General features: G+C 50.5%; 2 protein-coding genes across 5 annotated transcripts in view; both read right to left on the reverse strand.

Moving 5' to 3' along the window:
• The window catches only part of LOC105487260 (THO complex subunit 5), a 41567-nt gene extending 39956 nt beyond the window's left edge, over positions 1-1611 (reverse strand). Inside the window, exons 1-2 of one of the 3 annotated variants that reach the window (XM_071080364.1) lie at positions 1508-1576; positions 90-205 (exon numbers count right to left, since the gene is read on the reverse strand). The gene's annotated coding sequence lies outside the window, so the exon portion shown is untranslated. Of the gene's footprint in view, positions 1-89; positions 206-1507 lie in introns of all 3 variants that reach the window. The other 2 variants (XM_071080366.1, XM_071080365.1) reach the window with 2 other exon arrangements.
• A 1063-nt stretch (positions 1612-2674) lies between these two features.
• On the reverse strand, positions 2675-27274 carry LOC105487259 (nipsnap homolog 1). 2 transcript variants are annotated; one of them, XM_011750675.2, is made up of 10 exons: positions 27146-27274; positions 18551-18678; positions 18323-18368; positions 17364-17458; positions 10000-10070; positions 9714-9854; positions 9375-9406; positions 8979-9073; positions 7101-7184; positions 2675-4184 (listed from the first exon to the last, which is right to left on the reverse strand). In XM_011750675.2, exons 1-10 carry the CDS (start codon positions 27241-27243, stop codon positions 4120-4122), a joined length of 855 nt encoding a protein of 284 aa, XP_011748977.1. In that variant the 5' UTR covers positions 27244-27274; the 3' UTR covers positions 2675-4119. The 2 variants fall into 2 exon arrangements, with proteins under 2 accessions (XP_011748977.1, XP_011748978.1); XM_011750676.3 differs by lacking the exon at positions 27146-27274 and adding an exon at positions 26274-26975.

The raw sequence follows: 27274 nt of genomic DNA on the forward strand, positions 1-27274 counted from the left end.
TCTTTCACGGCTATGAGTCCCCGGACAAGTCACTTCACTTTTCTCTGGGTCTGATTCCTCACAAATCAAATGAGAATAACAGTCCCTACCACAGGGGTTGTTGTGGGCTTTAACACAGGAGGCATTCCACTGGGGAAGGTGATGAAGATGACCTGGGATTGTGGCTTCAGATGATGCATAGGTGATCTTAAATAATGCTGAACACCTAAGGAGAAAGTTAATCCCTTTTCAATTCTTTTTTGAAACTTCTGATTGCTTCAAGGAGAACATCTAAGTTCCCTAGTTTGTCTTTAACATCTATGAATACCAGTGTTCCTTTGTAACAAAAGAACTCTATCCCACAGCCTTAAACAACAAAATCTAGCCAGAATTTGTTAACAATGATCTATTTTCATTATATTAACTATATTAATTTTTACCTTCTACATAAAACAAGTGAAAGCAGCTTTCCATTTCTGGTGGAGAGATTTCAAGTTTTCTCTCAAAGTAAATTTTTAGTTTCAAAAGTGACTTGGCTGGGCGCAGTGGCTCACGCCTGTAATCCCAGCACTTTGGGAGGCTGAGGCAGGTGGATTACCTGAGGTCAGGAGTTCAAGACCAGCCTGGCCAAAATGGTGAAACCCCGTCTCTACCAAGAATACAAAAATTAGCCGGGTGTGGAGGTGTGCGCCTGTAAGCTCAGCTACTCAGGAGGCTAAGGTAGGAGAACCACCTGAACCCGGGAGGCAGAGGTTGCAACAAGCCGAGATCGCCGCCACTTCACCCCAGCCTGGGAGACAGAGCGAGATTCAGTCTCAACAACAACAACAAAAAAAGTGACTGGGCTCACACCTGTAATCCCAACACTTTGGGAAACCAAGGCAAGCAGAAGCGAAAGAATCGCTTGAGCCCAGGAGTTCAAGACCAGAGTGGGAAACAGAGCGAGACCCCATTTTCAGAAAAAATTTAAAAATTAGCCTAGTGTGGTGGCGCACACCTGTGGTCCCAAGCTACTCTGGAGGCTGGCGTGGGAGGATGGCTTGAACCCACAAGTTCCAGGCTGCAGTGAGCTATGATCGCTCAGTCTTGACAACAGGGACCCCGTTGCAAAAAAAAAAAATTTTAGTAAACGGTAGTACAGGCGGTAAGTTGATCTGGCAAAGCCTACAAAGACGGGACCTGAAAGGCTTAAGTGTGAGAAATCCTGACTTTGGCAACACAGTAGAGTGCCTGGCACACAGAAAAGCACATTATATGTGAGCTGTTACCATCACCACCATCACCCCCCCCATCAGGCTACATTTTCACGACCAAGAGGCTGCAACGTGAAGCCTGAGGATGCTGCAGCGAACACTTTTCGGATGAGATAACAGCGCAGCGCCGAGGGGCCGGGGACTGCCGGTAGTGAGGGAGGAGAATCCGGGTCAGACCCCAGCCCAGGGGCGCCCTTTGGGCGATCAGCACCTCAGTCCCGGAGTGCCCGGCCCCGCCCCATATCCCAGCCCCGCTGCCCTACTCCCCTCCTCACCTCACAGCTCCGCGAACCTGGAACCGGGAGCAAGCCACTTCCGGAGGCGGAGCAAAGGCGGCTCGCGCACCATAGAGAAGCGGAAGTGAGGAAAGGGCGGCCGATCGGAAGCGAGGCGTGGAGGCCGGAAGCTGAGTGCGGAGGCCCCCGAGGGAGGTGGGGGCGTGGTGAGGCTGTAAAGAACAGACGAAGAGACCTGTTCTTTGTTCACTGTCCCAGGGCCTAAGGCAGTGCCCAGCAACTAGTGGGCGCTCCGCCAAGTAGTTGAATTAATGTTGTGTTATGTCCAAGATAACACGAAAGAACTTGGCAGCGGCCGGAAAGATTTGGGCCCTAAAGGATTTGCATCCATAACGTTGCTGCTTAATTATTATTTTCACCACAATATGCCACACAAGTGAAGGCAACAAGTCAGGGAGGGCATTAACCTCATTTTACACTTGGCTTTTTGAGGAGTGCGTCACCAGTTTCTCCATTTTAGACCTGACTTGCCCAGGACAGAGAGTCACAAGTCTAACGTAATATTTGAAAGCTTCTAATGCAGTATTTGAAAGCTTCAAGTGTTTCCTACCCCCTGGCATGAACTGTACAAATAGGGTCGATTTTTTCGGGTAAATCCTACTTATCCGGAGCTAGTAACACGTGTCCTGAATCCCTGGTTGTACAGGGCCAGTTCCTTCTTCCCTGGAGCAAGAAGGAAAATAATGGTTTTGTTTTTTGTTTTTTGTTTTTTTTTGAGACAGAGTTTTGCTCTGTCGACCCAGGCTGAAGTGCAGTGGCGCAGTCTCTGCTCACTGCAACCTCTGACTCCAGGGTTTAAACGATTCTCCTGCCTCAGCCTCCCAAGTAGCTGGGATTACAGGCATGCACCACCATGCCCAGCTGATTTTTGTATTTTTAGTAGAGACAGGGTTTCACCATGTTGCCCAGGCTGGTCTTGAACTCCTGACCTCACTCAAGTGATCTGTCCACCTCGGACTCCCAAAGTGCTGGGATTATAGGCGTGAGCCACTGTGCCCAGCCAGTACTGACTGTTGAGAATAGTTCAAGAACACAGTACCCTCCAGGAGGGTAGATCTGCCATGTGGGACTAAGCCCACCAGCTCTACTGTGCCCTGCCTCAGGCACCTGCTAAAGTTCCTTGCAGATGAAGAAAAGACACTGCGATTTATAGTAAATATTTAATTGGTTCCATCAGCAACTCCAGCACAAGTTTTCCTGGATGGGAGGCAGAATCAAGCTACCCAAGGGTTCATGATGAGGTATGGGGGTCACTGAGGAGACCCCGCCGAGTCACTGACCCCCCCTCCACACACCAGGTGGCCCTGCAGAATGAGGGTTGGGCTGACAGAATGTCAATCAGGGGAGACAGAATACAGGGTGAGAGAACAGGCCCTAGGTGGTACATTTGCCTGCAGGAAGGAGGGAGGGCAGGAGAGACTTTCTGCATAGAAGGACTGGAACATGGCCGGGCGCGGTGGCTCAAGCCTGTAATCCCAGCACTTTGGGAGGCCGAGACGGGCGGATCACGAGGTCAGGAGATCGAGAGATGATCCCGGCTAACACGTGAAACCCCGTCTCTACTAAAAAAAAAATACAAAAAAATAGCCGGGCGAGGTGGCGGGCACCTGTAGTCCCAGCTACTCGGGAGGCTGAGGCAGGAGAATGGCGTAAACCCGGGAGGCAGAGCTTGCAGTGAGCTGAGATCCGGCCACTGCACTCCAGCCTGGGTGACAGAGCAAGACTCCGTCTCAAAAAAAAAAAAAAAAAAAAAAAAAGAAGGACTGGAACTACACATTTAAGTTTTCAACCCCAATATGTAGGGGGAAACAGCCAAGCCACTCTCCATCTGTCTAGTATTAGGAACCTCTCTTCAAATGGTCTTTTGTCATCTCTGTTCTTCTTCCCAATTCTGTATTCCAGATTCCAAATTCTACAATTGAAACCCAAGTTCTGAATTCTAAGTTCTACCTTCTGAGTTCCTGTTACGTGTCTGTCTCCTGCCCCTAAATCTTTCCTGGCTTCCATCCCTTTCCCCAGCCTATCTGGGTGGGATGTCTGGACCTCCTCCTGACCATGGTGATGAGGTTTTTGTTTTGTTTTGTTTTTGGCAGTTCCAGGCTTTTCTCCAACAGGAGGGACTTGGCTCAGACTGTCCAGCAAGTGGGTGGCCCAGTGGAGACCAGGGAATTCCTTAGGGCCTGGCCTGGGGTCCTGTCTTCCCACCCCACCTCTAGCCACTGGACATGTTACCTTTTGTGCAACTAAGCTGAACGGAGGATTTCCAAGGGTGATAACTGGGGACTTGTGGCCTTGAGATGAGGAATTCTAGAACATATAAGAAGGCCTAAAAGATCGCTATCCTTCATTCAGGGAAATTAGAAACTACTTCTAGCAGGGGGAAGGAGGCAGGCAGGGAAAGTGGAAAGGGCCTGGGCAGAGCTGTAATCCTCAGAACTTGTCAGCCTTCAGTTCCCCCTTGTCTGAGTTGAGCACTGCCCCTCAGAGTCCTCCCAGAGCCAAGACAAAACCAAGATAGCAGGACCGGGAGTGCCACTGTCTATCGGGGTTGCCTGAGGGAGAAGGGGAAGGAGGTGGAGGTGTAGGCAGCATCACTGGAGAGGCGAGATCTTCAAGGGGATCATGATCCTAGACTCCATGTGTCGCACCAGGGGGACTGAGGAGAGAGAAAGGCAGAGGTCACACAGGGGGCTCAAGCAAGCCAACAACCTTCCCTGGCCCCACCCAAACATGCTGGCCTTTGAGTGGGCAGAAGGAGGTCCCAGATGCTGCGACAGGAATGTCCTATTGCCCTCCTGAAAGGGCCCATGAAGAGCACCAGATCCCTCAAATTATGGGATAAGATAGGACTTTAGTGGTGATGAGAGTAACATTTTCTTAAATTTTAATAGTTATCTGTTGGCCAGCCATGGTGGCTCATGCCTATAATCCCAGCACTTAGGGAGGCCGAGACAGGCGGATCACCTGAGGTCAGGAGTTCAAGACCAGCCTGACCAACATGGAGAAACCCTCTCTCTACTAAAAATACAAAATTAGCCAGGCGTAGTGGCACATGCCTGTAATCCCAGCTACTGGGGAGGCTGAGGCAGAAGAATCGCTTGAACCTGAGAGTCAGAGGTTGCTGTGAGCCAAGATCAGGCCATTGCAGTCCAGCCTGGGCAATGAGCGTGAAACCCCATCTCAAAAAAAAAGAAAAAAGAAAAACACTGATTTAGCCCAACTGCCTTGTTTTACAGATGGGGAGGGTGCAGCCTAGAGAAGGTCAGCTCAAGGTCATCCAGGAGGTTAGACTCTCCTCCAGCTCAGAGCTTTTCAAACTTTAATGTGCATACAAATCACTTGGCAGTTCTTGTTAACGTGCAGATTCTGATTCGGTAGGTTGCAGGAAGGCTGAGATTTATCATTCTTCTTTGTTTGTTTGAGACGGAATTTCACCCTTGTTGCCAGGCTGGAGTGTAATGGCACTATCTCGGCTCACTGCAACCTCCGCCTTCCAGGTTCAAACGATTCTCCTGCCTCAGCCTCCCAAGTAGCTGGGATTGCAGGCATGTGCCACCATGCCCAGCTAATTTTGTATTTTTAGTAGAGACGGGGTTTTTCCATGTTGGTCAGGCTGGTGTAGAACTCCTGACCTTAGGTGATCTGCCTGCGTTGGCCTCCCAAAGTGCTGGGATGCAGGCGTGAGCCACTGCACCCGGCCGAGATTTGTCATTCTTAACAAGCTCCCAGGGGATGCCAATATTGTCAGTTGGGACCACACTTGATTTTGTTTTGTTTTTTAATTTTTGTTTTTTTTTTTTTTGAGACAGGGTCTCACTCTGTCTTCCAGGCTAGAGTGCAGTGGCAGGTTCTCGGCTCAATGCAACCTCCACCTCCTGGGTTCAAGCAATTCTTGCGCCTCAGCCTCTGGAGTAGCCGGGATTACAGGCTTGAGTTACCACGCCTGGCTAATTTTTGTATTTTTAGTAGAGATGGGGTTTCACCATGTTGCCCAGACTAGTCTCCAACTCCTGGCCTCAACTGATCCACGCACCTCGACCTTACATGGTGCTGGGATTACAGGTGTAAGCCAGTGTGCCTGTCCTGTTTTTTATTTTTTTATTTTTTATTTTTGACATAGGGTCTCACTGTTGGTTTTTTTCTTATTATTTTTTATTTTTGACATAGGGTCTCACTGTTGCCCAGGCTGGAGTGCAATGCCACAATCATGGCTCACTGTAGCCTCAAACTCCTGGGCTCAAGTGATCCTCCCACCTCAGCCTTCCAAGTAGCTGGGACTACAGGTGGGAACCATCATGTCCTGCTAATTTTTAAAAAATGTTTTGTAGACATGGGGTCTCCCTGTGTTGCCCAGGCTGGTCTTAAACTACTGGCCTCAAGTGATCCTCTTGCCTCGGCCTCCCAATGTGCTGGGATTTCAGTTGTGAGGCACCATACCCAGCTGGGACCACACTGAATAGCAAGGCTCCTGCTACCTCCTTCAGCAGACATATTCTCCCTCATACCACTTGGTAAGTGATCACTGTAAGCTCCTCAGTGGCAAGAACAGCTCTTGTTCATTTATGGGCCCCTCAACCACCTACCTACCACAGTTCCCAGCACACAGTGAGAGCTCAATTAACACCCACTGACTCTAGGTGGTTTCAGGGTTCCTAGCAAAGTGGCAAATACCTTGAGCAAAAAACTTGTTTGAACCTGGGCACAGTAGCTCATGCCTATAATTCCAGCACTTTGGAAGGCTGAGGTGGGAGGACTGCTTAGCCTAGGAGTTTGAGACCAGCCTGGGCGACTGTAAGTAAGATTGTGTCTCTACAAAAACAAAAACCTTGTTCAAAAACATTTCCTGCATGCTTCCTTTGCAACAAACACTGGGGAAAGCACTTTTCATAAATGAGTTTGTGGGCCGGGTGTGGTGGCTCATGCCTGTAATCACAGCACTTTGGGAGGCTGAGGCAGGCGGATCACCTGAGGTCAGGAGTTCAAGACCAGCTTGGCCAACATGGTAAAACCCTGTCACTACTAAAAATACAAAATTAGCTGGACATGGTGGTACATGCCTGTAATCCCAGCTACTTGGGAGGCTGAAGCAGGAGAATGGCTTGAACCTGGGAGGCAGAGGTTACAGTGAGCCAAGATCACACCACTGCACTCCACATGGGTGACAGAGTGAGACTCTGTCTCAAAAATAAATAAAATAAAATAAAAAGTAACAGTTTGTAGAATCTTCCCTCACAGCGCTCTGATGGAAGCACTATCACCATCACCATCTTATAGACGAGGGAACAGCCTCAGCGAGGTGAAGAACCATGCCCAAGGTCACAATGGGCGTTCGCTAATCCACATCTCCTAGGCAGAGGTGTGGCCCTGGCTGTGTTATCATCCCCTAGAGCACTCACCTAGGCCTGCTGGTATCCTATGGAGTGTGCCACTGGGATAGAAACCCACTAACTCACTGTCTTAAAAGTGAGTTCCCCATCACTGGAGGTAATCAAGAAAGGCTAGATCTCCTTGCAGAGGGGATTCCATCCTCAGACAGGGTTCTCAGCAGAAGACCTCCAAAGTCTTCACTCACCTGTATAGTAGACATTCTCATCCCAGCCTCTCTTCCTCCAGGCAGCGTTTCGAGTCTCCTCCCGAGACTGCAGGTCTTTATAGGCTGTGAGAAAGGCACAGACTCATTTCTCAGGCACAGAGGATCGGATCCCTCACCCAGCACAGGGCCCTCTTCCCACTGCCCCCCAAACCCTGCCCTGCTGTCTCCTCCTCCCTAGATGCCTCCCTCGGACTGTTAGCAAACCCTATCTGCTTTAATAATCCATCCAATCAGTACATATGTTAATATTGCCTACATTTATATTTCTAGTCGCAAACACTCCCAAGCACTCCAGACTCCTATATCCATCTACTGCCTACTTGACGTCTCTACTTTCGTGTGTCAGCATTTTTAATGTAACACTTCTGGCTGGGTGTGGTGGCTCACGCCTGTAATCCCAGCACTTTGGGAGGCCGAGGCTGGTGGACTGCTTGAGGCCAGGAGTTCAAGGCCAGTCTGGCCAACATGGCAAAACTCTGTCTGTACTAAAAATACAAAAATTAGCCGGGCATGGTACTGCATGCCTGTAATCCCAGCTACTCAGGAGCGTGAGGCACGAGAATCATTTGAACTTGGGAGGTGGAGGTTGCCGTGAGCTGAGATTGCACCACTGCACTCCAGCCTAGGTGACAGAGTGAGACTCAGTCTCAAAAAAAAAAAAAAAAAAGAAAGAATTCCAAGGGCCAAGATTACGTTCCTGACCCCACGGACTTGCTCCTTCCCTAGACCTCCCAGACTCAGTAAACAACACACAGCAGGTCAAGCACGAACCTGGGAGCTCTTCTGGAATGCCCTTCTCCTTCTCTTGCCCCACACAGGCAATTCATCCACAAATCCTGTTGGTTCCACCTCTAGACTAACGAATCTGTGGACTTCTCAGCATCCCACTGCCCCATCCCCTCCTGCCTGAACTAGAGTAATGGCCTCCTAAAGCTCTGCTTTCTCTCTTGCTCCCCTACCAAGCACCCTTAACAAAGCAGCCAGCAGCCAGAGAAATCATACTAGAACAAAAATCAGGTCATGTCACTGCTATTTGAAACAGTCTCTCATTGCATTTACAATAAATCCCAACTCATTCCCCCTCTCCTGATCCATCTCCCCACATTCTTCCTTACTCACTCCACACTGGCCTCCTTGCCATACCTCAAAACCCCGAAGGCCTTTCCCCACCACAGGGCCTTTGCACGTGCTGCTCTGTCTACTTGGAATGGTTTTGCCTAGCAATTCACAGCAGGCTCCTTCTCATCCTGCAGCTCTCAGCTTACATTTTACCCCTCAGCTTACATTTTACTCCCTCAGAGAGGCATTCTTTGTCTATGTAGACCAATGTAGATCCCCTGTGTTTTTCATCATCATCTCTCCTTGCCTTTTTTTTTTTTTTTTTTTTGAGACAGAGTCTCGCTTTGTTGCCAGGCTGGAGTGCAATGGCGTGATCTCGGCTCACTGCAACCTCCACCTCCTGGTTTCAAGTGATTCTCCTACCTCAGCCTCCCAAGTATGTGGGACTACAGGCGTGCGCCACCATGCCCAGCTAATTTTTGTATTTTTAGTATAGATGGGTTTTCACCATATTGGCCAGGATGGTCTCAATCTCTTGACCTTGTGATCCGCCCACCTCGGCCTCCCAAAGTGTTGTGATTACATGCATGAGCCACTGCACCTGGCCTCCTTGCCTGTTTTCTATAAATATTATTTGTAATAATCTGAAATTGATCTTTTTGTGACTTTACATCTAAGATAGTGTCTCCTGCTAGAACATTAAGTTCTCTGAGGACACTAATGCAACCCCATTGGCTACAGAGAATGATGACAGAGAAAGAGAACTAACAAAAGGCTCCTGGAAGGTCTTCAACCTACCCCAGAGATGGTGCACCACGTAGAGCTCTCCTATCTGTGAGAAGAAGCCGCCCACTGCCTCCTGGTTCTCCTGCCGGTACTTGATGGCCCGAGCCCTGGAGAAGGCCGAATAATATGGGGCAGAAGCCAGGGCTGGTGCAGAGGGTACTGAGGCTGATTTCTTGGCCACATCCCACAGGAGGGAAAGTGCTGATGGCGGGGTGTTCTACCAACGGAGGGCTCACAATCTTCTAGGAGATCCTCACCTCCTGGTTGGATCCTTCTCCCAGATCCATGAGGGGCAGAGGGTACTGAGTTCCCTGTGATATGGCCCTGGAAAAGGTGGCCCACCAGGGGCCTTGGTGGGGCAGGTGAGCAGGGTACCCCCCCAACCCCAGTCCTGGTGCTGCCACTTACCAGTTGTTCCCCCACTCGATCATGGTTCCTGGCTGAAAGAGAACCAAAGGGATGATGGGAATGAGCCCCCACCTCAGATTCATAGCATTGCAGCCAGGCAAGGAAGGGAAACTACCCTGTCTCCCCGCCTCCTAAGCTCCAACAGCCATTTGGCCTCATTTGCAGGCCCTGACTCACTCAGGCCCTGGTATGCATGTTTGCACACATGTGTACACAACTCTGCTCTGAGCCCATAGGGAGGGAGAAGCCAGAAGCCCCAGTCTAGGTGTTGGGACAGCTGAAAGCAGCATTGCAGCAGGGAAGTTGGGGGGCAGGAGGGGGTCGGTCGGAGGGAGGCACCTTGAGCTTGTATGTCCTCAGCTCATAGATGTTGGGACCCAATCTGGGCTGTGGCTCATTCCAGAAGCTGAACTCGAGGAGCAACTGGTTTCTCCTGGACAGCAGCATCTGGCTCCGCTCCCTTCGGAACTCCAGGTACTCCTGTGGGCATGGTGGTAAAGGCACGGCTACCAGGAAGTGTCCTCCATCCTGACAGTGTGCCTCATGGGGTGGCAGAGGAGACCCCAGCACAGGGCTGGGCTGCATCCAACATCCAGAGAGGTGTGCTGAGTGGCCACTAACATACCTTATTGTTTTTGAGCTTGTTCATGCAGTCCATGAGGGCTGGGTAGCCGCCTGAGAATCGCCACAGGTGCACTGTTGGGGGTGAGAGGTATAGGTCAGTGGGCTGCTGGGACCCCCAGCAGATGACCTCCCCAAGGTTGGCTAAGTATATATGTGGTGGGGATGGGGGAGGCAGGTAGTCTGGTTCCCTGTAGCAGCAAGACCCTCTGAGTTCCCTCTGCCTTGGTGGAAGACCATGCTGGGGAGAGGATGATCCCAGACACAAGTCTAGGAGACCTGAATTTGAGCTCCAGCTCTGCCCAGTAGCCTTGGATGGCTCTAGGCCTCAATGTTCTCATCTTGAAAATGGGAATAATATTCCCACCCCACCTTCCTTAAATAGCAACAAGATCAGATGTGTCCTGTACCCTGGAAGCAGTGGCACGCATAAGGAAGACCACCAGACCTTGGAGGAGCAACTGGACAAAAGGACAGGGGAGAACTGATGGGCTGATATGGAGCATTCCAAGACAGTGAATTGAAAAAAGGAACCAAGGAACAGAAGAGCTTGTGTGGTATGCTACCTCATGTGTTGAGGGGGCAAGGACATCCAGAGATGCTAATTTATGCATCACCTCTTAATGGCGATTTAAGAGATTAACAGTAGACCGGGGCAGTGGCTCACACCTGTAATCCCAGCATTTTGGGAGGCCTGGGCAGCTGGATCACCTGAGGTCAGGAGTTTGAGACCAGCCTGACCAACATGGAGAAACCCCGTCTCTACTAAAAATATAAAATTAGCCGGGTGTGGTGGTGCATGCCTGTAATCCCAGCTACTTGGGAGGCTGAGGCAGGAGAATCGCTTGAACCTAGGAGGCAGAGGTGGCGGGGAGCCAAAACCACGCCACTGCACTCCAGCCTAGGCAACAAGAGCGAAACTCCGTCTCAAAAAAAAAAGAGATTGGGCCAAGCGCAGTGGCTCAAGCCTGTAATCCCAGCACTTTGGGAGGCCGAGACGGGCGGACCACGAGGTCAGGAGATCGAGACCATCCTGGCTAACATGGTGAAACCCTGTCTCTACTAAAAAATACAAAAAACTAGCCGGGCGAGGTGGCGGGCGCCTGTAGTCCCAGCTACTCGGGAGGCTGAGGCAGGAGAATGGCATAAACCCAGGAGGCGGAGCTTGCAGTGAGCAGAGATCTGGCCACTGCACTCCAGCCTGGGCGACAGAGCGAGACTCCATCTCAAAAAAAAAAAAAGACATTGACAGTAGATGCCCCTGTGACACAGCATGGAGGCCTGTGAGGCCTTAGGCAGGAGGGATGCTTACTTTGCATGGAAAACTCTTTGTACTGTTAGAATTTATAAAAATCCTAGGCCGGCGCAGTGGCTCACGCCTGAAATCCCAGCACTTTGGGAAGCTGAGGAGGGCGGATCACGAGGTCAGGAGATCAAGACCATCCTGGCTAACATGGTGAAACCCCATCTCTACTAAAAATACAAAAAAATTAGCTGGGCATAGTGGCATGTGCTGGTAGTCCCAGCGATTCAGGAGGCTGAGGTAGGACAATCACTTGAATCCGGGAGGCAGAGGTTGCAGTGAGCCGAGATCGCGCCATTGCACTCTAGCCTGGATGACAGAGCGAGACTCTGTCTCAAAAAAAAAAAAAAAGAATTTATAAAAATCCTATTATTGGCTAGGCGCAGTGACTCACGCCCATAAGCACTTTGGGAGGCCAAGGCAGGCAGATCACTTGAGGTTAGGAGTTCAAGACCACCCTGGCCAACATAGTGAAACCCTGTCTCTACTGAAAATACAAAAATTAGGAGCTGGGTGCAGTAGCTCATGCCTGTAATCGCAACACTTTGGGAGGTCGAGGCGGGTGGATCATTAGGTCAGGAGATCGAGACCATCCTGGCTAACATGGTGAAACCCTGTCTCTACTAAAAATACAAAAAATTAGCCGGGCGTGGTGGCGGGCGCCTGTAGTCCCAGCTGCTGGGGAGGCTGAGGCAGGAGAATGGCATGAACACGCGAGGTGGAGCTTGCAGTGAGCCAAGATCGGGCCACTGCACCAGCCTGGGTGACAGAGCAAGACTCCATCTCAAAAAATAAATAAATTAATTAATTAATTTTAAAAAATCATATTATCTGCACTGAATTGAACAATGTCCCCTAAAAATTTATGTCCACCCAAAACCTCAGAATGTGACCTTATTTGGAAATAGGTGTCTGTAGGTATAATCAACCTAAGATGAGATTATACTGGGTGGACCCTGAGTCCAGTGACTGGTGTCCTTATAAGAAGTGGGAGATCTGGACACAGGAGAACACTGTGTGAAGACAGAGACACACGGAGAGAACAGTATATGACGAGAGAGGCAGAGATTAGAATGACAAGTCTACAAGCCAAGAAACACTAAGAGTTTCCAGCAATCCCCAGAAACTGGAAGAGGCAAGGAAGGGTTCTCCCCTAAGGCCTTAGGAAGAAGGACAGCCCTGCCCTGTCAACACCTTGATTTGTGACTTCCGGCCTCCATAACTGTGACAGGATAAACCTCTGTTATTTTAAGCCACCCAGTTTGTGGTATGTTGGCCGCCCGGGGAAACTAATTAACTCCCAATAACAAAGAAACCTAATTAATTGTGGAGGAGAAGAAAGGAAACAGTTTTGCCATCCTGTGAGCATGGCTGGGCGAATCAGCGGAAGAAGGTCCCCAGCGGATCACACGGGCAGACTAAAGCTAAGGGCGGCTGGCTGCCATCGGTCTGGAAGCTCAGACTTTGTTAACTTCCCATCCCCATCCCCAGCCTGACCTTCACCTGCTTTTTGATTCCATCTGTGCCTTGATTTTCCCATCTGCAAAATGGCCTGACCCTATGGTTTAAAGGCCTCTTTCTGAAAGGAAATGGCAAAAGTACTGTATGGATGGAAATCTACCAAAACCAGGAATGCTGACCTGTGGAAAATGGATTAACGGAGAAAAGTTACAAGGACAATATCACTGGCAAGAAGAAGGAATTTTCTTTCTTTTTCTCTTTTGCCCAGGCTGGAGTGCAGTGACGCGATCTCAGCTCACTGCAACCTCCACCTCCTGGGTTCAAGAGATTGTCCTGTCTACGCCTCCTAAGTAGCTGAGATTACAGGCGCGTGCCACCACACCCAGCTAATTTTTGTATTTTTTTGTTTTGTTTTTGTTTTTGTTTTTGTTTGAGACAGAGTCTCACTCTGTTGCCCAGGCTGGAGTACAGTGGCACGATCTCGGCTCACTGCAAGCTCCACCTCCCAGGTTCAAGCCAGTCTCCTGCCTCAGCCTCCCAAGTAGCTGGGACTATAGGCACCCGCCACCACACCCGGCTAATTTTTTGTATTTTTAGTAGAGACGGGGTTTCACTGTGTCAGGCAGGATGGTCTCAATCTCCTGACCTTGTGATCCGCCTGCCTCAGCCTCCCAAAGTGCTGGGATTACAGGCGTGAGCCACCACACCTGGCCAATTTTTGTATTTTTAGTAGAGACAGGGTTTCACCATGTTAGCCAGGCTGGTCTTGAACGCCTGATCTCAGGTGATTCACTCGCCTCAGCCTCCCAAAGTGCTGGGATACAGGCATGAGCCACCGCACCCAGCCAAGAAGAAGGAATTGTCTAACAATTACGGTGCTCCCTGTAGTAGATGGATCAATGGTTCTTACAAGTTTATTAAAATGTAGATTCCTGAACCCTACTCCCAGGGTACAGCTCAACATGATTCGGCTGACTCTATGTGAGGGACTGAACTTCAAGGTACAAAAAATGTTGGGTAGGCTTTAAAAAGTCAGGATCAGCCAGATGCAGTGGCTCAGATCTGTAATCCCAACACTCTGGGAGGTTGAGGAGGGAGAGGAGCACTTGAGCTCAGGAGTTTGAGACCAGCCTGGGCAACATAGCAAGACCTCACCTCTACAAAACAAACAAACAAGGAGGCCAAGGCTGATGGATTGCTTGAGTCCAGGAGTTCAACACCAGCCTGGGCAACATAGCGAAACCCTGTCTCTACTAAAAATACAAAAAATTAGCTGGCTGTGGTGGCGCACACCTGTAGTTCCAGCTACTTGGGAGGCTGAGGTGAGAGAATCATCTGAGCCTGGGTGGTCAAGGCTACAGTGAGCTGTGATTACACCACGGCACTCCAGCCTGGGCAACCAGAGTGAGATGCTGTCTCAAAAAAATAAATAAATAGGCCAGGCGCGGTGGCTGACACCTGTAATCCCAGCACTTTGGGAGGCTGAGGCGAGAGGATCACAAAGTCAGGAGTTCGAGACCAGCCTGACCAACATGGTAAAACCTCGTCTCTACTAAAAATACAAAAAAATTAGCCGGTTGTGGTGGTAGGCGCCTGTAGTCCCAGCTACTCGGGAGGCTGAGGCAGGAGAATGGCGTGAACCTGGGAGGTGGAGCTTGCAGTAAGCCAAGATCACGCCACTGCACTCCAGCCTGGGCGACAGAGCAAGACTCCGTCTCAAAAAAAAAAAAAAAGGCTGGGCGCGGTGGCTCAAGCCTGTAATCCCAGCACTTTGGGAGGCCGAGACGGGCGGATCACGAGGTCAGGAGATCGAGACTATCCTGGCTAACACGGTGAAACCCTGTCTCTACTAAAAAATACAAAAAACTAGCCAGGCGAGGTGGTGGGCGCCTGTAGTCCCAGATACTCCGGAGGCTGAGGCAGGAGAATGGCGGGAACCCGGGAGGCGGAGCTTGCAGTGAGCTGAGATCCGGCCACAGCACTCCAGCCTGGGCGACAGAGCGAGACTCTGTCTCAAAAAAACAAAAAAACAAAAAAACAAAAATTAGCTGGGTGTGGTGACATGTGCCTGTAATCTCAGCTATTCAGGAGGCTGAGACAGGAGAATCACTTGAACCCTTGAGGTTCAAGAACAACTTGAGGTTGCAGTGAGCCAAGATTGCGCCACTGTACTCCAGCTTGGGCGACAGTACAGAGCAAGAGTCCATCTCAAAATAAATAAATAAATAAATAAATAGCTAAATGTGGTTAGTGGCTATCATTTTGGACAGTGTGGGTCTAAATTTGAGGTCCCTTTGAGTGGCTGAGATGTTGTGAGTCAGCCAAATTCATGTGTGGGTTCTTATAGGTGGTACCAACTTTGGTGTGTCTATTAGGGTGGGATGGGGCATGCTAGGGGTGCCCCTGGGACTGTAAGACACCAGCTTAGAGAAGAAGAACCCCTATTTATTCCACAAATATGTACTGCATATTGGGGATTCACCTATATATAGAGACAGACAACTAAACAGGCAGCTATAGGGGTACGTGATCAGGGCATGAGGAGGTAATTACTGAGGCCTGGAGAGCTAGGGAAGGTGCCTGACCCAGCCCAGGTGGAGGAAATCTCAGCAGCCTTCCAGGAGGAGGTGACATCTATGCCAAAATAGAAAAGTGAATAGTCCAGGCACTGTGGCTCATGCCTGTACTCCCAGAACTTTGGGAGGCCAAGATGGAAAGATTGCTTGAGCCTGGGAGTTTGAGACCAACCTGGGTAACATAGGGAGACCCCGTCTCTACAAAAAATTTAAAATAAATTAGTTGGACATTGTGGCATGCACCTGTGGTCCCAGCTACTCGGGAGGCTGAGGTAGGAGGATTGCTTGAGCTCAGGAGGTTAAGGCTATGTAAGCCGTGATCACACCACTGCACTCCCCACTGGGCAACGAGACCTGATTTCAAAAATAAATACATAAATAATGAAAATTTTAAAATGAATAAAAATGAAAGGCCAGGCACGATGGCTCACGTCTGCAATCCCAGCACTTTGGGAGGCCAAGGAGGTAGGATCATTTGAGTTCGGGAGTTAGAGACCAGCCTGGGCAACATGGAGAAACCCCGTCTCTACCAAAAAACACAAAAAGTAGCCGAGCATGGTGGAGCCCACCTATAGTCCCAGCTACTCAGGAAGCTGAGGTGGGAGTATTGCTTGAACCTGGGAAATTGAAGCTCGAATGAGCCAAGATTATACCACTGCACTCCAGCCTGTGTGACAGAGCAAGACCCTGTCTCAAAAACAAAAGGCTGGGAGTGGTGGCTTATGCCTGTAATCCCAGCACTTTGGGAGGCTGAGGCGGGTGGATCACCGGAGGTCAGAAGTTCAAGACCAGCCTGACCAACATGGTGAAACCCCATCTCTACTAAAAATACAAAATTAGCTGGGAGTGGTGGCACATGCCTGAAATTACAGCTACTCGGGAAGCTGAGGCAGGAGAATCTCTTCAACCCAGGAGATGGAGGTTGCAGTCAGCCAAGACTGTGCCACTACCTGCCAGCCTGGGTGACAGAGCGAGACCCTGTCTCAAAAAAAAAGAAAAAAAAAAAAAAAGGCCGGGTACGGTGGCTCACGCCTGTAATCCCAGCACTTTGAGAGGCTGAGGCAGGTGGATCACCTGAGGTCAGGAGTTCAAGACAAGCCTGACCAAGATGGTGAAACCCTGTCTCTACTAAAAATACAAAATTAGTTGGGCATGGTGGCACACTCCTGTAATCCCAGCTACTCAGGAGGCTGAGACAGGAGAATTGCTTAAACTGGGGAGGCAGAGGTTGCAGTGAGCCGAGATCGCACCACTGCACTCCAGCCTGAGCAACAAGAGTGAAACTCAGTCTCAAAAAAAAAACAAAAGAACAAAAGACGGTGATCCAGGTAAAGCAGGCAAAGAAGAAGTAATGCTTAAGGCAGAAGAAAGAGCATGAGCAGTAGTCTGGAACTAAAGAGTGAAACCGCCGGGCGCGGTGGCTCAAGCCTGTAATCCCAGCACTTTGGGAGGCCGAGACGGGCGGATCACGAGGTCAGGAGATCGAGACCATCCTGGTTAACATGGTGAAACCCCGTCTCTACTAAAAAATACAAAAAACTAGCCGGCCGAGGTGGCGGACGCCTGTAGTCCCAGCTACTCGGGAGGTGGAGGCAGGAGAATGGCGTGAACCCGGGAGGCGGAGCTTGCAGTGAGCTGAGATCCGGCCACTGCACTCCAGCCTGGGTGACAGCGCGAGACTCCGTCTCAAAAAAATAAAAAAATAAAAAATAAATAAATAAATAAATAAAGAGTGAAACCGTCAATCTGAGGAACTGAGTCCTGGGTGGGACAGCACAGCGAGGCAAGGAGGATTTGGCGCCATGAGGCTGGGGGTGGGGCCGGGAAGGACTCACAGGCTTCACAGGTCACCTTGAGGGCACAGGGGAGCCAGGACAGGTATTTGAGCAGAGGAGTGAGGTGATGAGGTTTTAGTAAGAGCCCCACCAGGTGCTGTTGTGGAGAGGGAGTGGAGAACAGCCCGGTGTGAAAGGTGCTGGAGGCCAGGGCTGGGAGGTAGCAATGGCACTAGGGAGGTGAGCGCCTTACCTGCCTGGTCCTGTTCCCCATACCACGTGTTCCAGTTGCCCACGAGTGAGCATGGGTAGTCCTCATCCAGGTGCAGCTTGGGCAGCACAGCCTCCCTGTGGGAGGGGTGCAGAGAGGGGCAAGGTTCACATAGCCATCAGGGCCTCTGAGATAAGGGTTCAAACTCAGTTCAAACTGCAGACCCTGCGGTTGGGCCTCAGACTCTCCATCTCAAAAATGCAGAAGCTAGGCAAAGGGCCCTCAGGACTTCCAACTCTGAAATTTACATCCTGGCTGGGCATGGAGGCTCACACCTGTATTCCCAACACTGGGAGGCTGAGGCAAGAGGATTGCTTGAGCCCAGTAGTTTGAGACCAGCCTAGGCAGCAAAGTGAGATCCCATGTCTCTTTTTTGTGTGTGAGACGGAGTTTCGCTCTTGTTGCCCAGGCTGGAGTGCAGGCGCAATATTGGCTCACTGGAACCTCCGCCTCCCGGTGACCATCTCTTTTAAGAAAAATAAAAGAAAGAAAAAGGGGCCAAGCGCGGTGGCACATGCCTATAATCCCAGCACTCGGAGGCCAAGGCAGGTGGATCACCTGAGGTCAGGAGTTCGCAACCAGCCTAACATGGTGAAACCCTGTCTCTACTAAATACAAAAAAATTTTCCAGGCTTAGTGGCGCATGCCTGTAATCCGAGCTACTTGGGAGGCTGAGACAGGAGAATCGCTTGTACCTGGGAGGCACAGGTTGCAATAAGCCGAGATCGCACCATTGCACTCCAGCCCAGGCAACAAGAGCGAAACTCCATCTCAAAAAAAAAAAAAAAAAAAAAAGAAAAGAAAGAAAAAGGCAGAAATAAAAGAAATCTACATCTCCTGGATTTCTAAAAAAAAACAAGGTGGAAAATGTTCTGCGGATTTGCTGAGAGTGTGGTCCCCACCCAAGCAGTGGCTGGGATGTATGGATGCAGGATGCTCACGTGAGGCTGTTGTAGGCATCCAGGTATTCGGGCTTTACATTGTGAACTGCAACAGAGGACAGAGAACAAGAAGTGAGGTAGGGTGTGTACACAGCGAAGAACTTGGGGTAAGGGGAGCAAATCAAGGCCAGGGGTCCCAGGACAGCTGCTCCCATCTCCATCCTGGAGCCTCACAGGCCCCCAGAGCCCCTGAAAGGGCAGAGCTTGGTCAGCTCAGCAGCCACTCACACTGGATCTTGTAGAGGTTGCTGGTTTCCTTCTTGGACAGCAGGGTGGAGTGGGCATCCTTCCGGGGATCCACCTTGTGAACAAAGAGGGAGCGGAACCAGCTGCCTTCATTGTCCTTGGAATAGAAACTGCAGGACAGAGGAGTTGAGGGGGACGTGTGGAGGTGGGGGGGGAGCCCCAGCAATTCCATCTGCTCGGATGTCCTGCTCCCCTAGACCAGTGACCCACATTTCTGGGAACAGGGCCACGGAGTCCTGTGGTAGCTCCAGAGTGTGAAATGCTATTGGAGCCAGCTCCTTTCTACAGAGATTCCAGCTGCCCAGTTGGCTTCTTGAAGCTTTGCAGAGCCTCAGGAGGCCAGGAGAGGCAGCCCCACCTCCCACTTCTCTCTCTAGCCTCCCTGCCTCCACTTCATCCCCCTTCCAAGAGGTCCTCTACTTGGGTCACACAACTGCCACCTCTTGCCAAGAGGATCAACCCCAAATCCACCTTGCATCATGCCCAAAGCCCACTGTACTCCAGCTTGGGCAACAGAGCAAGACTCTGTCTCAAAAAAATAAAAATAAAATAAAATAATACAATAATTAGCTGGGTGTGGTGACACATGCCTGTAGTCTCAGCCACTTGAGAGACTTAGGAGGATCGCATGAAGCCCAGGAAATCAAAGCTACAATGAGCCATGATCAGGCCACTGCACTCCAGCCTGGGTGACAGACACCATGTCTCAAAAAAAAAAAAAAAAAATTTTTTTTTTTTTTTAAATAATCTTAAAGTAGTGATATATTTGTTTTGTTGTGTTTATTTTTGAGATGGATAAAGATCTCCACTCACTGCAACCTCCGCCTCCTGGGTTCAAGTGATTCTCCTGCCTGAGCCTCCCAAGTAGCTGGGACTATAGGCGTGCGCCACCGTGCCCAGTTAATTTTTGTGTTTTTAGTAGAGACAGGGTTTCATCATGTTGGCCAGAATGGTCTCGATCTCTTGACCTCGTGATCCGCCTGCCTCAGCCTCCCAAAGTGCTGGGATTACAAGCATGAGCCACCGCAGCCGGCCAAAGTGGTGATATGTTTGCATAAGTATAAAAATGAGAGCCTGGGCGCAGTGGCTCAAGCCTGTAATCCCAGCACTTTGGGAGGCCCAGGCGGGCAGGTCATGAGGCCAGGAGACTGAGACCATCCTGGCTAACATGGTGAAACCCTGTCTCTACTAAAAATACAAAAATTAGCCGGGCATGGTAGTGGGCACCCGTAGTCCCAGCTACTTGGGAGGCTGAGGCAGGAGAATGGCGTGAACCCGGGAGGTGGAGCTTGCAGTGAGCCGAGATCGCGCCACCGCACTCCAGCCTGGGCGATAGAGCAAGACTCCGTCCGTCTCTAAAAAAAAAAAAGAAAAGAAAGAAAAATGAGAAATGGGCCAGGCATAGTCGCTCATGCCTGTAATTCTAGCACTTTGGGAGGCTGAGGCAGGCCGATTGCTTGAGCTCAGGAGTCTGAAGCCCTGTCTCTGCAATAAATAAAATATTGCTGGGTGCGGTGGCTCATGCCTGTAATCCCAACACTTTGGGGGGCCAAGGCGGGCAGATCACCTGAGATCAGGAGTTCGAGACCAGCCTGACCAACATGGAGAAACCCCACCTCTACTAAAAATACAAAATTAACCAGGCATGGTGGCGCATGCCTGTAATCCCAGCTACTCAGGAGGCTGAGGTGGGAAGATCACTTGAACCCAGGAAGCAGAGGTTGCGATGAGCTGAGATCGGGCCATCGCAGTCCAGCCTGGGAATACAAGAGTGAAACCCTTTCTCAAAAAAAAAAAAAAATTAGCCAGGTATGGTCAAGTGCACCTGTAGTCCCAGCTACTCAGGAGGCTGAGGAGGGAAGATTGCTTGAACCCAGGAGGCAGAGGTTTTAGCAAGCTGAGGTCGGGCCACTGCACTCCAGACTGGGCAACAGAGCCAGACCCTGACTCAAAAAAAAAAGAGGCTGGGCATGGTGGCTTATGCCTGTAATCCTAGCACTTTGGGAGGCCGAGGCAGGCGGATTGCCTGAGCTCAGGAGTTCAAGACTAGCCTGCGCAACATGGCAAAACCCCATTTCTACTAAAAAAAAAGTACAAAATATTAGCCAGGAGTGGCGATGTGTGCCTGTAGTCCCAGCTACTTGAGAGGCTGAGGCAGAATTGCTTGAATCCAGGAGGCAGAGGCTGCAGTGAGCCAAGATCGCACCACTGCATGCCAGCCTGGGTGACAGAGTGAGACTCTATGTTCAGAATAAAAAAAAAGAAAGAAAAAAAAAAGAGAGAGAAATGACTTATCCCAAACTGTTAATACTGCTTACCTGGGAAAGAGGAATAGGAGGCTAAATTTTTCTTTATTCATTATAATTTTTTGTAAAGATTTTAAAAAGTGTGTTAAGCATTTCTGATTTCATGGACTGTCTCGGTCATTGTACATGCATTTGCTTCATTGGCAAAAAGACAATTATCATTAGATGGGTAGTGTGGTCTGTGAAGTTTTTAGACCAGAATAAGGGAGGCTCTAAGCCAGGGATCTGGGATACACTTTTCAACTGCACGATCTCACTGACTCTATGCAATGATCTTATAGTATTGGTACTACTGGTATTCCCATTCTCGAGACGATAAAATAGAAAGAAGCCCAGGGAGTTTAAGGGACTTGCCCAAGGCCACACAGGAAATCAGAGGGCAGAGTTAAGAACCAACCCAGTGGCCAGGTGTGGTTGCTCACACCTGTAATCCCAGCACTTTGGCAGGCCGAGGCGGGTGGATCACGAGGTCAGGAGATCGAGACCATCCTGGCTAACACAGCGAAACCCCTTCTCTACTAAAAATACAAAAAATTAGCCGGGCGTGGTGGCGGGCGCCTGTAGTCCCAGCTACTCGGGAGGCTGAGGCAGGAGAATGGCATGAACCCGGGAGCTGGAGCTTGCAGAGAGTGGAGATCGCACCACTGCACTCCAGTCTGGGAGACACAGCGAGACTCCGTCTCAAAAAAAAAAAAAAACAAACAAAAAAAAAAAAAAAACCAACCCAGTGCTCTTTCCTTGAAAGCCAACCCCCACCTCAGGTTGGGCACTGAGGGACTTGACCTTTGGTTTTAATGTAGAGGGGCTGCTTCCCCTGGAGGGAGACAGGCAGTGAGAACAGCTCCTACTATTTATCAACCAAGACCTTTGCTCTAGAAAGGACTAGACTGAGTAATTTATTAACATCAGCACTGACCAAGATAAATATCAGTCAAATAGCCAGCCCTGAAGAGAGAGATTATGGGCTGGAATGCTGGAAACTAATCCTTCCTGCCTGTGGGCCTCAGTTTCCGCATCTATCAAACGAGCAGGGTGGTGGAGCCCATCCCTAAAGCTCTTTTCTACAGGGAAAATCCAAGAAAGGACTTGTCAAAGATCTCAGAGGAGGGTTTGAACTCCAAGCCAGCATCCCCAAGGGCATATTTGCAAGAGTACAAATTTCACTTTCTCAGTGAAATTACAATGTTCTCCTACCCTTAACCTCCACAAGCCCTCTCATCCTGCTCTCCCATCTTGTTCTAGAGCACTTTCTAAAACGCTATACTAGGATGAGTCCAGTGGCTCATACCTGTAATCCCAGCACTTTAAGAGGGAAGGATTGCTTGAACCCAGGAGTTGTTTTGTTGTTGTTGTTGTTGTTTTTGGTTTTTTGAAATGGAGTCTCAGTCTGCCTCCCAGGCTGGAGTGCAGTGGCGTGATCTCGGCTCACTGCAACCTCCGCCTCCTAGGTTCAAGCAATTCTCCAGCCTCAGCCTGCCAAGTAGCTAGGACTACAGGCGTGTGCCACCATACCCGGTTAATTTTTATTTTTAGTAGAGACGAGTTTTCACCATGTTGGCCAGGCTGGTCTTGAACTCCTGACTTCAGGTGATCCTCCTGCCTTAGCGTCCCAAAGTGCTGGGATTACAGGCGTGAGCCACTGCGCTTGGCCTTTTTTTGGTTTCTTGTATTTTTTTTGAGATGGAGTTTCACTCCGTTGCCCAGGCTGGAGTGCAGTGGCACAATCTCAGCTCACTGCAACCTCCACCTCCTGGGTTCAAGCGATTCTCCTGCCTCCGCCTCCCGGGTAGCTGAGACTACAGGTGCGTGCTACCACACCTGGCTAACTTTTGTATGTTTTAGTAGAGACGGGGTTTTACCATGTTGGTCAGGCTGGTCTCAAACTCCTGACCTCAAGTGATCCGCCTGCCTTGGCCTCCCAAAGTGATGGGATTACAGGCGTGATCCACCATGCCCAGCCGAACCCAGGAGTTTGAGACCAGCCTGGGAAACACAGCAAGACCTCATCTCTACTACAAATTAAAAATAAAAAATATATATACTTTTTGGCTTATTATGTGCTTTGTTTATCGTCAGTCTCTAAACTGGAAGCAGCCCTAGCGGGACAGAATCCTTGTCTGTTCTGTTGCATCCCTGCTGTATCCCCTATGCTTGGAGCAGTGCTGGGCACATGGTGAGAACGCAGTCCAAGTTTGAGAAATGAACGAAGGAGGAGCTAAGACATTCTTGCATGAAAATGATGAAAGCTGGAAAGTATGAAAGAAATGGTAGACCTTGACCCAGAGTGACTTCACTCAGGGATCGGGAGTCCTTTCCATCCTTAACACCAACAGCAGAACTAGTGCTTACGAGCACAAGCTCTGGACAAACCCAGGTTCTGATGCTAGGTCAGCTTCATCTTTCTTTTTTCTTCTTTTTTCGAGACAGGGTCTCACTCTGTCACCCAGGCTGGAGTGCAGTGACACAGTCATGGCTCACTGCATCCTCTATCTCCCAGACTCAAATGATCCTCCCAAGTAGCTGAGACCACAGGTGTGCACCACCATGCCTGGCTAATTTTTGTTGTTGTTTGAGATGGAGTCTTACTCTGTTGCCCAGGCTGGGGTACAATGGCATGATCTCAGCTCACTGCAACCTCCACCTCCCAGGTTCAAGCAATTCTCCTGCATCAGCCTCCAGAGTAGTTGGGACTATAGGCATGTGTCACCATGTCCGGCTAATTTTTTTTTTTCTTGAGACGAAGTCTCGCTCTTGTTCCCGAGGCTGGAGTGCAATGGTGTGATCTCAGCTCACTGCAACCTCCGCCCCCGGGGTTCAAGTGATTCTCCTGTCTCAGCCTCCCGAGTAGCTGGGATTACAGGCATCTGCTACCATGCCTGGCTAATTTTTGTGTTTTTAGTAGAGACAGGGTTTCACCACGTTGGCCAGGCTGGTCTCAAACTCCTGAACTCAGGTGATCCACCCACCTCAGCCTCCCAAAGTGCTGGCATTACAGGTGTGAGCCACCGCACCCAGCCTTTTTTTTTTTTTTTTTTTTTTTTTTTTTTTCCTGATACGGAGTCTCCCTCTGTTGCCCAGGCTGGAGTGCAGTGGTGCAATCTTGGCTCACTGCAACCTCCAGCTCCCCAGTTCAAGCGATTCTCCTGCCTCAGCCTCCTGAGTAGCTGGGAATACAGGCAGACGCCACCATGGCTATTTTTTTTTTTTTTTTTTTCCGAGACAGAGTCTTGCTCTGTCACCCAGGCTGGAGTGCAGTGGCGCGATCTCAGCTCACTGCAACCTCCAACTCCCTGGTTTAAGCGATTCTCCGGCCTCAGCCTCCGGAGTAGCTGGGATTACAGATGCATACCACCACGCCCAGCTAATTTTTGTATTTTTAATAGAGATGGGGTTTTACCATGTTGCCCAGGCTGGTCTTGAACACCTGACCTCGTGATCTGTCTGCCTGGGCCTCCCAAAGTGCTGGGATTACAGGTGGGAGCCACCAGCTCTGGCCTTGCTAATTTTTGTGTTTTTAGTAGAGATGAGGTTTCACCATGTTGGCCAGGTTGGTCTTGAACTCCTGGCCTCAGGTGATCCGTCCACCTCAGCCTCCCAAAGTGACAGACGTAAGCCACTGTGCCTGGCCAAATTTTTGTATTTTTTATAGAGACAGGATCTTGCCATGTTGCCCAGGCTGGTCTCAAACGCCTGGGTTCAAGCGATTCTCCCACCTGGCCTACCAAAGTGTTGGGATTATAGGCGTGAGCCACGGTGCCTGGCCCAGGTCCATTTGATTTAAAAGCCCACACTCCATCCCCACCCCAGCAGCCTCATTGCCCCCAAACTTCACAGGCCAGAAGGGCTGCTGCTGGCCCTACTAGTGACTCCAGAGAGATATGGGGCAGCCTGAGGGCAGCAGGACAGTGTTCTCAGGTATCCAATGTGGAATTAAGGCATAAGTAACTGCAAGATGGTCCTTGAGGGACTTGATAAATATTAATCCAAGTGTCTTCACAGCAATCCTGCCAAAAACACCAAGCAGGGATCACCATCCCCACTTTCCAGAAAAGGAAACTGAGGCTGACAGAGGTTCAGCAACTCATCCAGGGTTACTAAGTGAGGGGCAGCAGGCTGACTCTAAGACCCATGCTCCTTTTATGGCCTCTGGGTGTTTGCCACACAAATGGTTTTACCACCAATCCATTCTGTCCCTTCCCCAACCTTGATGTTTTCATCTGGAAAACAAAGGGCTCATAAAGGATGATCTTCCCAGAGCCCTTTGAGCCTCAATATTATGTGGGTCTCATGCAGAAATTGCTTGTAACATAGGCTAGGGGCAAGGAGCAACACTTGCTGCATGTTTGTCAAGTGCCAGACACTTCACAACCACGGTATCTTTTTTGTTTTAGACAGAGTCTTGCTCTGTCACCCAGGCTGGAGTGCAGTAGCGCGATCTCGGCTCACTGCAACCTCCGTCTCCTGGGTTCAATTGATTCTCCTGCCTCAGCCTTCCTAGTAGCGGGGATTACAGGTGTGAGCCATCATGCCCAGCTAATTGTTTGTATTTTTAGTAGAGACAGGGTTTCACCAACATGGAGAATTTTTTTTTTTTTTTTTTTGAGATGGAGTCTCTCTCTTGTCGCCCAGGCTGGAGGCTGGAGTGCAGTGGCACAATCCCAGCTCATTGCAAGCGCCGCCTCCTGGGTTCACGCCATTCTCCCGCCTCAGCCTCCTGAGTAGCTGGGACTACAGGCGCCCGCCACCGCGCCCAGCTAATTTTTTGTATTTTTAGTAGAGAAGGGGTTTCACCGTGTTAGCCAGGATGGTCTCGATCTCCTGACCTCGTGATCCGCCCCCCTCGGCCTCCCAAAGTGCTGGGATTACAGACATGAGCCACCATGCCCGGCCATTTTTGTACTTTTTATAGAAACAGGATCTCACAGTGTTGCCAGGCTGGTCTTGAACTGCTGACCTCAAGTGATCCGCCCGCCTCGGCCTCCCAAAGTGCTGCGATTACACATGTGAGCCACCATACCCGACCAAGCACGGCATCTTTAGTCCTCAACAACCCTATGAGATACTTCCTGTCTGATTACTCCCATTTTACAGATGAGGAACCCGAGGCTTAAAGAGTCCTGAGGTCACCCCACCTAGAAATTCCGAGTTAAATTTGTTAGTGCCAGGCAAACTCTAGGCTCTTCCCACGGTGTCAGCTTTCTCCCTAATTACTGGGCAGTCTGGGTCGGGGGCTTATGCCACTCCTCTTTCCCAGCTGTTGAAAAGCCCCCACTGCTCTGTGCGGTAACATCTCATGGCAGGCTCTAACAGAACTTTGCAGCTTCATTCCTGGGCTGCAGGGCAGGAGGGATGCTTGCTTCCTTTTCACAGGTTGGGGGAAGGGGAACAGGTGGCCTCACTTCTTTGGTAAATATTCCTTGACCATACACAGTCCTGAGCCCTCTGAGGGTGGGAGGCTGGGGAAACAGAGAAAAATGAGATCAGGGTCTAGCGAGAGACAGACAAGCACCAAGTCATAACTGTGCAGGGTGATATATGCAGATGGGGGAAGTACAGGGCTGTGGGGACCAAGGAGCGAGGAGCTGCTCAGGGACCGTCAGGGAGGCCAATCCCTAGCTCAGCCCAGAGCAGGGCCCAAACAAAAGCCCAGGCTGAGAGCACATGGCCCAGCCAGACTCCCACTCCCAGGAGGCCACCAGTTGGGTGCAAAGTGCATGGCGCATTGGCAGGCCTGGGTCCCAGATCTGGTTATGCCATGGCACAGCAGGGAGGGTGACCTTGGACAACTCCCGTCCGTTTCCCCACCTGTACAGTTCGAGGTGGGGGAACAAAGGGTCTGTGCAGCCATGGCCCCTGGGGATCCCCCACTGCTCCCCTGCCATCATCTCTTTCCCACCGAACTTCCCGACGGAGGAGCTGACTCTACCAGAAGCCTCCAGTGGGTGTTAAATCATAAGCTACGCCTGGGAATGGGCCACTCCTCCTGTCTTCTGCCCTCTCCCAGTCTCCAGGGCCCAGTACCTGCCCTTCTCACCATCTTTCATCAGGTCCCCATCACAGCCCGGTCCCAACCAGGACAAAGACCCTACCCATCCCTTTCTCGCCTCCCCCATTCTTTGCCCAGACCCTTCCCTAGGCCTTGATCCTGCCCCGCCTCTAACCCCCAGATTCCAAGAGAGGAGTCTCTGCCCCTCCCCCGCGGCCCAGTCCCTGGCCCCCGCCCGTGCACCCCACCCCGCGCGCTTCTGTCCCTGCCTGGCCCGGCTCTCACCGCGCCGCAGCTGCAGCCGCAACGTCCCCAGCGCGGGGCCCCGGGCCCCCCAGCAGCCGCCGCGCCGCCACAGAGATGCTGCATAGCCGCGGAGCCATGTTGGAGCCGCGAAGGTTGCAGGAAGGCCCC

Source organism: Macaca nemestrina, chromosome 15 (genome assembly GCF_043159975.1).
Source record: "Macaca nemestrina isolate mMacNem1 chromosome 15, mMacNem.hap1, whole genome shotgun sequence".
Lineage (NCBI taxonomy): Eukaryota > Metazoa > Chordata > Mammalia > Primates > Cercopithecidae > Macaca > Macaca nemestrina.

Coding starts and splice junctions, on each gene's coding strand:
- LOC105487259 (XM_011750675.2), bottom strand. CDS start 27,243: ATGGCTCCGCGGCTATGCAGCATCTCTGTGGCGGCGCGGCGGCTGCTG. Junction 9,855..9,999: donor ACAAGCTCAAAAACAATAAG/GTATGTTAGTGG, acceptor CCATGCCCACAG/GAGTACCTGGAGTTCCGAAG. Junction 9,407..9,713: donor TGAGGACATACAAGCTCAAG/GTGCCTCCCTCC, acceptor GTTCTCTTTCAG/CCAGGAACCATGATCGAGTG.